The 13,184-nt window shown below is 42.1% G+C and overlaps 1 protein-coding gene across 1 annotated transcript; it reads left to right on the top strand.

Moving 5' to 3' along the window:
• The first annotated feature begins 1,008 nt into the window (after positions 1–1,008).
• On the top strand, positions 1,009–12,741 carry LOC137976877 (uncharacterized). Its single transcript, XM_068824210.1, has 5 exons — positions 1,009–5,115; positions 5,173–8,435; positions 8,942–8,965; positions 11,761–12,032; positions 12,257–12,741. The coding sequence occupies exons 1-5, from the start codon at positions 1,009–1,011 to the stop codon at positions 12,739–12,741; spliced, it is 8,151 nt and encodes a 2,716-aa protein (XP_068680311.1).
• The last annotated feature ends 443 nt before the right edge of the window (positions 12,742–13,184 follow it).

The raw sequence follows: 13,184 nt of genomic DNA, 5'->3' as shown, positions 1-13,184 counted from the left end.
TGGATCGCTTGAACTGGATCGTTCTTGCTTTGACGAGATCTGGAAAAGAAACCCTGTTTTGTTTTCGGTACATCAGTTTCTCAAAGAAGACTCCGCTGCGATTGTTGCGCGGATCGAGTCGAGTTCAGTAAACAAAATGTACACACAAACCTTCCCCTTTCTCACTGACTGTTTTTGTTCAGTTTTCCAAAAATTTCTCCTCTCAAAATAAAATTGAAACCCTCTGAAAAGAACCAAAAATGTGGATCGCTAAAGAGGGTAGTGGGTGACTGCTTTGTATTTCATAATAAACAAATCGTGGTGCATCATGGTAAGTGATAATGGGTCTTTAATGGGATAACCTAGAGCGTTGCAGACACAGTTAGAAAAAACACTTTGAAAAGTAACTCGAACTCATTATCACGAAAGAGCGTTAAACAATAGACCTCTTTGCTTGTACGTTTTGTTTTCCCATTTCAGACCACGTGATGTTCCCAACGGAATTTTCCTTTTGTTTTTTTCATAAGTTATACATACATGTGCACGTGTATACGACCACATTTAAAAGAAACTGTTCCCTAGAGTAACATCACGTGGTCTGAGATGGGAAAACAAAACGTACAAGCTAAAGAGGTCTATTGTCCACCAGTGAGTTAAGATATCTACTGGAGAAATTGCTTGTTAATTGAGAAAATCATGAATGTCACATAACGAAAGTGGTCCCAGCTTTTCGAGGGATGAATAGCGTTATTCGTTCCATTAATCCTTATCCGGTGAAAAATTAATTGCTTCTGAAATGGCTCATAATCTCAGTTTTCACATAACTTCCACATATTGTCCATTCCACAGACTTTTCCATACCAAAATTTAGTTCCCCAACCAAAAGTATGAAATATAAATTGAATAGGAATGTTGTAAAGCAAGTTGCATAAACTTAGACCTAACGTGTTATTTCTAATAGAGATATTCCTTTTGTTTTATGGCTTAGATTTACTGCAAAAGTTGGTATCTGTTAACCATTCTTGAGTCATGACAGTCGCTCTGCCTGCCTTTTGGATTAAAACTGGTTTACTTCTCTTGTGCACTGTTTTTCCCACAACGATAGCTTTCGGCCCCAGTGTACAATGGAGCCAGCTATATCATAATGACGTACAACAAACATTTAAGAGAACACTTACCGCTGACGATCGCGCAGAAATTCAGAGGGCACTTGACGTAGCAATAGTGAAGGACTACATTGAAAGACAATGGCAAATGCACATCAATGACGGAGAAATTACTCAAAGTGTTCAAAGAACAGGCGGAGAGAGAGGAAATCACTTCAGATTTGAGACAGCGGGCGATTTACGATTAAAGGACGTGTTCCATCTTATGCAGTTCTATCCCCTCCTTTTTGGCGATGAAACAAGCCCCACGTATTTTGATGTCCCCATTGGAGCAGATTATCAAAGGTTCAGACTTGAAAATAGACCGCGCGGCAAGTTTTCAATCAGTGCTAAACATGGCGAGGGCCAGTACGTGGATTTGTCTGATCTTTCAACACAAGTTACAGCGCTGGGGGATTCTAATACAGAGCTCCCGCTGCGGACAACGCTGCAACAGGACACCATAACAGCATTAGATGCAACATTGGCGAGCCAGCCTAACTTTGAGCAGACATTAACCAGGAATGACCCACAAAACACAGTTTCAAGCCAGGAGAGGGAGGAAGCATTTCAGGCAGCCAAAGATGTTTTGGCTGGTTCTTCCGTTCTAGGAACAGATATCAGTACTTTGAATCCGGCCTCGTGGCTGACGGATGTGAAAACGAATATTGATCAAAGAAGAATGAGTGTTGCGTTACAATCGACGGTAAATGTTGAGAGAGAAAAGAATACAAAACTAAGGTTTGAATTCACGCAGAGCATATTACAAAGCGCTGAACAAGCTAAAAACGAATGGGAACGCCTGAAAGGAATCACAATAGATCTAGCAAATGGGCAACAACAGAGTATAATTGAGGAGAGAACAGTTCAAACTGAACGAAATAGTTACAAAGTTGTAACAATTCATGAAAATGACGAAGTGTCCCTAAAGGAAGTATTCAAACTGCTGCAGTTTTACAATGATATATATGATCAACGGCCAAGACAAACATACTTTGAAATTCCAATTGGCGGTGAGACGAGAAGGTTTCGATTAAGTAGGTCAATACGTGGAAGACACCAAATCCTTGTTACTTCTGAAAATGGTGACTGGACAAATACCATGCGAAGAGCTTCAAGTGCACCCGATTACAATACAATTATAAATCGCTATCTTGCGAACGCCGATCAGAATGAACTGGCTGAGGCGATGCAAAAATCTCTAGATAAAAAGCTAAACGACCAACCATCCTTTGAGACCGATCTAACAGTCAATGGCCAAGCGTCTCCTGATACAGTTAGAGCTGCTGTAGAGTTCATGCTTATTACGATGATTGCAGAGGCAGCACAGCCTTCCCAAAAGAGCAGAGCAAAATTCCTAACCGACCTGTTAAATAAAATTAGAACTGAAAATAGGTTTCCCGAAGCCAGAGACATTCCTACAGTGGCGAACTATAGAGGAGACGAAAAAGCCGGACGGAGTCCTGCAATGGACCAAGTCGTTCGGGGTATGCTTGAAAATGTCAACACGAGAAGAAACATCGATGCAATTTTTTCCGTAGCTGAATTCCCCGCAAGAGGAACAGGAGGAACGCAAGCAGGACGCATATTTATACATATGGAAGGAAACAGGGATGTTCCAGCTTACATGATCCGCAAACGGGCTGCTGATGATCACGATGGAGAACTTCTCTTTAAAAAAGTTGCCAGAATTTGCACAGACAAGCGCCGAAGGAAAAGACGCTCTGTCTGTAAATTAACTGACAGGGACTCCGTCTATGTTGATGAAGAGTCGATTGAAGTAACGGATAACATGGTGGAGCTTGACGTCGTGGATCGTCGTGATTCGGAATTGCGGGACCATGTGGAATTCCCATTAAGCTCTGACGAACTTGCCACTCCGAAGCTGATCAAGGAACATATAGAAAAATCTCGAAGAGCTGGAGCTAGTAGGACATACGCCAAGATAAATAAAGGCTTAGCCGTGCATGGCTTGATATTTTCCGTCCTTGGAGCGGCAGACTACTTCAACAAAGGTGACTACGTTCGTGGAAGCATATCGTTGACTCAGGCAGCACACACATTTGGTGGATTAACCGGCTTAAATGAAATTGTGTCAAAGCTTGGTAAACATGTATTAAGTAGCGCTGCTACATCATTAGCAAAAGGCCTGAATTTTGAAGAAGGCTTAGGACGATTCTCTAGAAAGGTGGAACGGTTCATGGAAAAAGGAGCTGGAAAGCTTCTGGGAGACATTCCTGGAGTAGGACTTGCATTCGACGTGTATTTCATTGAACAAGATATAGAACAACTGGCAGATTTGGATTTCAGTGACCCAGACGATCTTAAAGTGCTTCCATTACGTGTAATCGATTTAGCTCTGGATGTAAGTACTACAGCTCTGAACTTAGTTGGGACATTTTGTCCAGAAGCGGAAGTGATCACAGAACCGGTAGTCATCATTATCTCCATAATCCGAATGGCCATAGACGACTTCTATATTGATATAATGTCTGAAATACAGAAAGTAAATTGGAATAGTCCATGGGCTGGTCTACAATTTCTTGGCGCACTAGTGAAAGGGATTTTAGATGGAGTGGCTGATTTCTTGACTGGAGGTTTGCGAAGACAGCTGGAATCCTATCAAAGACAAGAGGACAACGATAAACAACTTCTTCGGAACTTAACGAACCCCGACAACTATTTCAGAATTGTTGGGGAAAGAGAGGGCGAAGAAGAGAGAATAGACTTTACTCAAGGAGCATTGTCTAGCTTTGGTGGCTACATCACCTTTAGGCTTCATGATAACAATTTAGCAACCGTCGAAATTGGGGATGTGAGCGGAGCGCGTGACCCAATAAGAAGGACATTTCAGGTCGATTCTAACCTGAAAGACATCGTACTTGGTATAGGAGAGTCCAGGGATTTCACATACAAGCACGAGACCGCTAAACTCTGGTTCGTGATTCCTATTAAATCGTTCGATGTCATTTGCGGGGCTAACTTACACGAAAATTCTGCTTATGGCACTTATTATGGTAACTCAGATAATAACACATTTTATGCAGTACAGAGACCCAAACCGACAACAAAACCACCCGGGAGAGAGGACCAAGAGTGTAACTTTGGTAAACTAGATGTTATGATGCTTACTGGAAATTACCATTACAATTTGTACGGGAGGGGTGGGAGCGACACCTTTTACCTCGGTCCTGAGCTCTCGTCCATAACTGGAGGAGGTGGAAGTGACGTCTACATTATCCAATCTGACGGCGGTAAAGCAATAATCGATAACTTTGCTGAGGATGATAAGCGTGATATTGTGGTCATTAACGTTGATTACGCAAATATCCAGTGTCACAAGACCGGAAATGACGTCGACATCACTTACTCCAGGAGCCATCACATTCGCATTAAGAACTGGTTCACGCAAGGAGATGCAACTTACTATCGCCACGTGTCATTTCGCAGCAAGGATGGAGTGATATTCGTCGCAGAGCAAACCTCTAGCAGTGCCTCTAATCCCCAGATTAACTGTGTGGCAGTGGCAGTAGATTTTAGTGGAGCAAAAAATTTTCAAACGGTTTCCCTCAGTGATCGGGTCTACGCGAAAGTTAAACAAGTTTCCGGTTCTAATAGCTCTGACTCTATAGTAGGTAATGATCTCGGCAACGTGATGGACGGTGGTCGGGGAGCTGATGTCTTGACCGGAGGAAAAGGCGAAGATACCTACGTCATTCGAGCAACAGAAGGCTGTGACACAATTAACAACAATGCAGAGGATTTTGCGAACACTACTGATATTGTAATATTTGCTGTACCATTGGATAGAATCAGCATTCAAGTGTCAGGAAATGATTTGTCAGTGACTGACAGAAGCAACCCAAGTACCTCCTGTTTCAGAATAACCAACTGGGCGAGAGGATATCAATACCGGCACATGCTTTTCACGTCTTCTGATCATGTTGTCTTTAATGTTACCACACACATTACTCCAACTCCTAGTAGGGTCGCAAAGACCACTTTTGGGAGAACGCTAAGTGGACACTCAGTTGCCGTAGCCATAGAGCCCATAATGCTGGATTATAGTACTTCATCGACTGGAGTCAATGTTGATCTATCTGATAGGCCTCGACATGCGGCGTCGATCCATCCACCAGGTTCAGCTAATGTCGCTACGGTTTCAGATTCTCCTCACAATGACCAAATTATCGGCAATAAACAAACCAATTTTTTGAGTTGTAGCGGAGGAGATGACCGCCTTGAAGGAGGGGAAGGTAGTGACAATTATGTTGTTAAGAGAACGTGCACACACGCAGTCATAAACAATTTTGACACCCGCACAAAAGATGATGTATTGTACTTAGACGAAACGTTTGTAAACCTACGTGCGGGAAGACTCAGCACAGATTTTAGGATCACTTCATCAGAGAGGACACCAGCTGTAACTCTTGAAAAATGGTTTGAATCAGTTAATTACCGGCATCTTTGGATTAGGACTAGAGACGGAATAACGTTGAGAGTGGGAGAGGAGACCGCAAAGCTTGATCCAACCGAAATATCAAAGGATCCCACGGAGTGCACATGTACAACCGCCGCCTGCCAGGTATCGTCAGTACCCTATGACCTGAACACAGCTCCTTGGAAGCATTTGGTCCGTTTCCAATTAAATTCAAGTCTATGCAGTTACAAAATCTATGGTAATGAACTCAACAACTATATTGACCCCGGCCCAGGTAATGGTTACAATTATCAATATTTGGAGGGGAGAAATGGTTCTGACACTTACGTGCTGAACCACGGGTATGGTGAGTTTAACGAAATAAACAACTTTGCTGTCGACAACAAGACAGATGCTCTTCATATTGGTTTAGAATTTAACGACATCCGTGTATATTTTCATGGCCAAAATGATGTCATTCTGGAATCGATGTCAAGACCCACCTCCCTAGGCATTCGTATCCAGGACTATTTTCGCAACGCAAGTTACCAGCATCTTCAGGTGACTACGATTGATAAGATAACCTTTAACATTTCACAAGAAGTGCCGTTTAAAGAAATTATCTCCATTGATCGCACCGACCTTGGTACCCCACAAAACATTAATCCACAAAACGACAGAATACTTTCTTCGGCACAAGATTTAAAGGGCTCGCTTACCTCGACAAACTACCTAACAGGTAGTAACACCACAAGGATCATAGAAGGTGGTAATATGGCCGATGTGCTACGAGCAGGAACAATTGGAACCACCTTCGAGGGAAAAGATGGAGACGATATTATTTATGGTGGACCTGGAATTGATATTATTTTTGGCGGTGATGGCGATGACCATATTTTTGCTGGCGCTGGAGACGATTTCATTTACGCCGGAAATGGCCGTGATGTTATTGATGGTGGTAACGGCAGCGATACTATTTCATTCAGAGGTGACGGGTTTCTTCGCAATGGTGTCAAAGTCGATCTCTCATTTGGATTTGGAAAAGGAGTCGATGCAGAAGAGGACAGGTATATAAGTATTGAAAATGTCTACGGAACCATTCACAATGACACTCTAACTGGCTCTGATTTCGACAACTCACTGTTCGGTCTTGAGGGAAACGATACCCTTATTCCTCAGGGTGGTAATGATAAACTTGTTGGAGGTGAGGGCGACGACTTGTACTTACTTTATCAAGCTTGGGGAATAAAAATAATCGACAACTACGCAGATGACGAGGTCGAAGACGTTCTCTCCCTGGTCCACTTGAACTCTACTGAGGTGTGCTTATTCTTGGTAGAAAATGACTTACACGTTCAAGTTGTCGACCTTGACTTGACGGCGGAGCTTTTCCATAGTCAACTTCTGACGGTGATAATTCAAAATTGGAACGTGAATTCAACGTACAAGCATCTTTCGATAGTGTTCAATAATACCGTGTGGCCAGCGGGTGCTTTGTCAGACATAGCGTCAATAATCAACGCGATGACCCAAAGTGTCGGATTCATTGAAGAAGATTCACGTTTCAGGGTTGTCTCTGCAAGTGGTAATAATGTCGAACTGTCTTGGCACCAGGCGGATCAGGATGTTCTACCACAACCGAACTCTCAACTTGTTTTAGTTAGGTTTCCTACAACAAATCCAAGAAATATTATTGAAACACAGGTCAACGGACAGACATCAATAACTGTTTCATCTCTCAACCGTAATTCTCACTACGTCTTCGCACTGGCCTTGAAGAAGTGCAATGCGACGATAGCTGTGTCGCACACCTTGATCACGTATGGACGGAGAAGAAGCTGCGCTGCAGTGAATGTCCCTCATTCGACAGTGCAGTATTCTCCAACTTCGTCCGGTTCAACAGTGGATCATGGAACAAGTGCTAATTTTAGATGTGATGTAGGTTACACAATAACTCAGGAAAATGACAGAGCATTGACCACAAACTGTTTGGACAGAGATTGGATCCCATCCTTACCAACTTGTTCAAGAATACAACTATGTCCGAGGCTCACAAACCCGTCGAACGGAAAAGTTTCAACCACTGGACGTGAGGAAGGCTCAAAAGCTTTGTATGTCTGCAACAAAGGCTTCCGGCTACAAGGACCTATGGAACGCACTTGTGTACATCAATCCTGGGATGGTTCAAACCCTAGCTGTCAAGCTCTCCATTGTCCAAGACCTCCACCGGTTGATAATGGAGAGCTCCGTCCTTGCGATTACATGAGTCACACGACAACGTTTGGCACAATTAATAATCCCCTCCAAGGATATTGCGTAAAACTGCATTGTCATCGCCATTATCTACCAAGCCACAGATTTTACGGACGAACTCATCGTCCAAGATGGGAAAGTGATTGGAAGATACCACAAGGAGGACGAGTCTGCAGCGATGGACATTGGATCGGTTATGTGGACGACAAGTGTGACTTGACTCTACGTCTAACCGATGTAACTGATCACTGGAATAAGAAAGTTGGTATACTTGAGCACTGGAGAAATACAGCATGGGAAAGGGCAAGAGCGACACCAAATGAATGGATTTTGCGTCTTGTTTGCGAATCTGTTGGTTTACCAAACTCGACCCATAGGTCACATTACGTGATCAGAGTTTCAGAAGTTCGAGTGAAGTGCAGTAAGCTGCGCTTGCGGCAGCAACCTACTCCATATGAAGGTAGATTGGAAGTAGTAAATACCAACGGGATGTGGGAAGGAGTGTGCGTTCCACAAGAAGGACACTTTTTATCGCATCTCACCAGGGAGATATGTGCATCACTTGGTTTCACTGGCTATCCTACTGCCGTGGTTTCCTTACCTTCTGGACAGACAGACCATAGTATTTCCTGTTCTCGGTATGGAAGTTATTCTTGAATTTAAAGTTGTAAATGGTAAAAAGCGTTGCTTAGATCTAGATTCAGTACAAATCGCTCAAGATATTGAAGGTTCCCTAATCCAAAGAAACAATTGTAAAGTTGGTTGTCAAGTGTACACTTAAAAAAAAACTGGCACCGTTTGCTCCATACAAACCAGAAAAATGTACCCACGGACTCTATCTTTGAGAAATTTCTTTCCTTACATTTCTCGTCTTTTATTTATTGCTATTTTATTCCACGGTCTGGTTGGTAAAAAAAGGGAAATTAATAGTTGTAAAGCGTACTTCATTTTGGGTAGGCTATCTCGATGTCACAGATAGCTATTAATAGAGTTTTCCGTGGATTTGCTAACCATTTTTTTCGTAACTCGATCGACCACGCCATCAAATTTGGGGCTTTGAACCGGAAAAGAGGAAAAGGATACGATTCGTGTAGCGTCTTGTTTCAGTTCTTTTGCTCTTTTGTTTTTTCTTTCTTTCTTTCAGCCACGTGACAGGTCACAGACAAAGGTATGACTTCTTTCTCAGCCCCCATCAAGGGACCTTTTGAGCCCTGCTCTTCCTACGACGATTTTCTTAACAGTGTTAGAATAAATTCGCACGGGGGGACGTACGGTTCCTATAATGAAAGATTTCATTGACTTCAGTAAATTGATGTTTTCATCTCAGTTATTTATGAATTATGCCGATTGGTCCATCCTGAATCACGTCATGTTTCGCACCCTTTCCTCCGACGGGACTAATTCGTTAAAAATAGTCTCCTCACGTGCTGCAAGATTTAAAAAGAGATTGAAATTAATTATCATGGGGCACAGGAATTCTTACAACAGTGTACAACTTCATTGTATTTGTGGAAAGACATTTTTACAGACCGAGTTACTTTTCGATTGATTTTCCCCCGAAACCAGATCTCTCCAGCTAATCACAAGTTTTGCATGAGGAATTATTACCCATGGGATTGTGATGGTCACTCGTGGAAGCCAGATCTTATTTAAAGTGCTACTATGATCGAAAAATCATTTCCAGATTTTGAAAGTGTATTTGCTTAACACTTCTGACTGGAAAGATTTTGAGCTTTGATTTTTGTTCAAAGGCTGTTACGTTGAGTAAAGTTTTGGATTTCACTATCCGCCATCAACCATGTTCAAAACTGACCGATTGGACCTCAGGGGTTTGGAAATAGGGAAAAGTGACGGAATTTATTCTCTCGCTTCAGCCTAGAAATGCAGCCTCTTGTATGTGCAAAACTCGAGCTTAAAAGTTTGACAGCCCGAAACTTCCGTGCTGCATATTAACTCAGCCGCGTACAGAATTCGGAAATATTGAGAGTATCCCCAACAATGCAGCTACCCATCACATGGTTTTGCATGTTAAAGAGTTTCCTATGTTGAGATAATTTATTCGAAAGTTTACTAACCAGATTTCAAAAAGAACTAACTGACGGTCTCAAAAATCCAGCAAAAATATGGTAATCACTTTTGGCCTCTTTCTTCAATCCTTCAATTCTTCAAGGCGTGTTCAAGATTGGTTCTTTCTAAACAACAACCTCTTCAGGACAGAATACTTTAATACGTTAATGTACGTTTGGAACAACACCGATCGTTTGCCTTGTAAATACTTTAAGAATCATCCATGTTTGTCTTCAATCGTTTTCTAACAACACTGGCAATAGACTGTCTTTCAATCTCTCAACAGTGATTTGCGTCTGACAAATCGTTTTCCCGAAAAAACTTCGTGCTTCCTTGCACAATGTTCGTCAATTGACAAATTGTTTTTCAAATGAAATCGTCCCGCGACTCTAAATCAAACCAAAGGATTATCCTTGTCGTGAGGTAATTTAGTCACTTTACGACCCCTTTGTGAAAAAAGGACCTAAGCCAAAACCGGACAAAAGCTTCCTCTTACTTTTCGAATTGCTGCTCCAACGCTAGATTGCACGGCATGTAACTTGTGACACTCCGTTACAGATTGAAAGATATTCTTAAAAATAATGTTGAATCACGTAAGAAGATTTCGATTACCGATACATTCTTGATTGTGACGTTACGTTCCAATGTGCCACGCTCTCAGCTGTTTTCTGCTCAACGTCATCAGTACCCATTTATTCCGTGCGCGCCTAGTTCTGGCAAATCGAGATTTTTACTAGCATGTCAGATATGTAATACTACATCACTGTAACTCTTCATACGCGAAAGCTACAATTTGTACAATGACACCTCCTCGGGATTTTGCCTCGAGTCAAATCCATGCGGGATTTTAAGGATGATGCCTACTAATTCAAAGGTATTTTGCCCCGTTTTATGATTATGCAGGATAAGTAGATCTTAACAAATGTTATTGAAATCCAAGATAATCAAAAGATAATTGATGAATAATATTTTTTAAAAGGCTATAAAATACAAAGCAATTTATATTCAAATTGACGCTTAATTATCTCTCAAAAATGCATGGTTACCTCCAGTTTTCTTTTTGGATACCAAGAGTACCGTCTAAGATCTACTTTCTCCGGATAGTTTTAAACCGTGCCAAAGTATCTTTGTATTAGTAAGCATCACCGATAGAAAACCCGAGTACCTCGAGATGCGCAAAACGTATGCGCAATAGCAATAGTGGGCACCGTCCTTAAGTCAAGGTTTGAAACTTGGATCACTCAGTGCTTAGTTAACATAGTTCTAAAATCCAAAGGGAGAGAATTGATTTTTTTGGTCATAGTTGCATTTCAAAGAAATCGTCCAAAAATAGCTTGATCTGTGAAAATGCCGTTGCATAGGCTCCCGGTTATGCGATTCTGATTTTTTTGTCTACGTCAGACAATTTTACCCGTAAAAGGAGGGGGGGAGGAAGGAAAAAAAGGGGCGGTTCAGGAGTCAAAACAATTTTTTTATCTTATCTGACAACGAAGTATTTTAAACACAACAAGGGAAGATATATACTTATTTCCCAAGCAAATTCTCCATTCTGAGGGCCGTGGAAGGCAAAATATCGCGCTAGATTCACAATCCACTCATGATCCCCAAAATGAAAAGCTCCCTTAACTTCAAGAGGCGTTTTTAAGCCACGGACGAAAAATGGAAGCGAACATTTCGTACGCCACGACAGTAGTCTCTCCCAGATTTTTAAACTAATCATCTGTCAGGCTGAATGATATTTAGCAGTAGAAATGGAGTAGCGCCAAGACATTGAAGTTAAAAAGAAAAAAACAACTCACTTCCGCTTGCCGTCTGTAACTCAAAAATGTCTCGTGCTTAAGAGTTCCATAATATAGAGGTAAGGAGTTTCCTCATTGAACTATTTGGCTTAATCAGGTGCACTTTGGAGTCCAAAAGGCAAGAATGTGGTACAAAGGTGCGATGTAGGCAGAAGTGTACAGATGAATTCCCTGTGCCTGGTGGCGGTGAGACGCAATGTACTGGAGGATCTGAGGGACAGTTCGAAGGCGACTCCTGTGAAGTTATATGTAATCCCCGAGATTTAAGACGCCGAGGAGATGCTATAGTTTACTGCAATGCTGGAGTTTGGAGAAACCAGGCCCGTCTTCAAGGCAGTCGACCGGCCTCAGCGAGATGCCTCAGTGTGGGTGCGTATTAGATCAGTCAATTTTAGTAAAAATACCATCAGGGTCAATATATTATTCATCTTGATATTAAATAACTGTAAAGTAGAAAACATCATAACACCACAGGCAAAATGGAATCAACTTCGTTCTGACCTTGGTCGGTATTTCTCGGAGACGACAGCAGTTGTTTCCTCGATGAGATTTAGGAATTCATTATCAGTTAAAGATTTTTTTTTTTGTTACAGAGGATCTGTTCAAGGCCGATGTCAACCGAATCGCCAAGCGAAGAGGAAGCTTAAGTAATAGAGCCTTGGCCGAGCTTCTTTTCCTCCATCTAAGTACCTCGTACCCTGAGTCCACGTGGATGGTAAACATTTACAATCCGATCGGAGGATATGATAAGCATACTGTAACTGGATATTACTATCACTTATTTAGATATTATAACCATAACTTGGTTGTCGTGCGATATCCACGACACCGTAGAGGCCGCCCTGTCATTCGACTGACGGCGTCACTGGCAAGCATAGTGGGAACGGAGAATGGAAATCACGCTGAGCATGCTGTGGACAGTATAGCACGCAAGTTTGGCAGGCAATCGTGGTACTGTATCCATGCTGTGAGGAAGGGCAGCGGACTTGAATCTGTCCACAATATTCCCAGAGTTAAGTATCTATGGAGAGAATTTCCCTCCCTGGTTGTGACAGTTATTGCCCCAGGCGTTTTTTAAGTTGACAGGTCTGTTAGTGTTGTGCCCAAAACACTCTAATCTTTAAAGTATAGAGATAGTGAAGGGATTTAAGCGAAGCATTGTCGCGTGACGATTCACGCTTTGACTACCAATAGGGTATATCATTAAGATTTCTTCACCAGAATTAGCCTTGATCATCGATCTCTGTCCTGGGGCCCGTTTCTCGAAAGTCCCGAAACTTTACGGGACGTTTTCGTGTGTCACAGTTCCATTTGTATCTCAAGAACGGAGAGAATTTAAGTCGTCAAACTTCACAGGCCTTTTTCTTTTGGTTACCTTAAAAACATGTTCAAAGATCGGCTTTCCAAAACAAGTTGTTGACAGTTTCACAAATGACTTTTCGGGCCCGAAACGTTTTCGAGACTTTCAAGAAACGGGCCCCAGGCTCCGTACCCATCCGTTTACGAATGCTGGTCCAGCGA

The sequence above is a fragment of the Montipora foliosa genome, chromosome 11 (assembly GCF_036669935.1).
Source record: "Montipora foliosa isolate CH-2021 chromosome 11, ASM3666993v2, whole genome shotgun sequence".
In the NCBI taxonomy this organism is placed as follows: Eukaryota; Metazoa; Cnidaria; class Anthozoa; order Scleractinia; family Acroporidae; genus Montipora; species Montipora foliosa.
This window is presented reverse-complemented; position numbering and strand designations above follow the sequence as displayed.

Coding starts and splice junctions, on each gene's coding strand:
- LOC137976877 (XM_068824210.1), top strand. CDS start 1,009: ATGACAGTCGCTCTGCCTGCCTTTTGGATTAAAACTGGTTTACTTCTC. Junction 8,966..11,760: donor GTGACAGGTCACAGACAAAG/GTATGACTTCTT, acceptor TGGCTTAATCAG/GTGCACTTTGGAGTCCAAAA. Junction 12,033..12,256: donor AGCGAGATGCCTCAGTGTGG/GTGCGTATTAGA, acceptor TTTTTGTTACAG/AGGATCTGTTCAAGGCCGAT.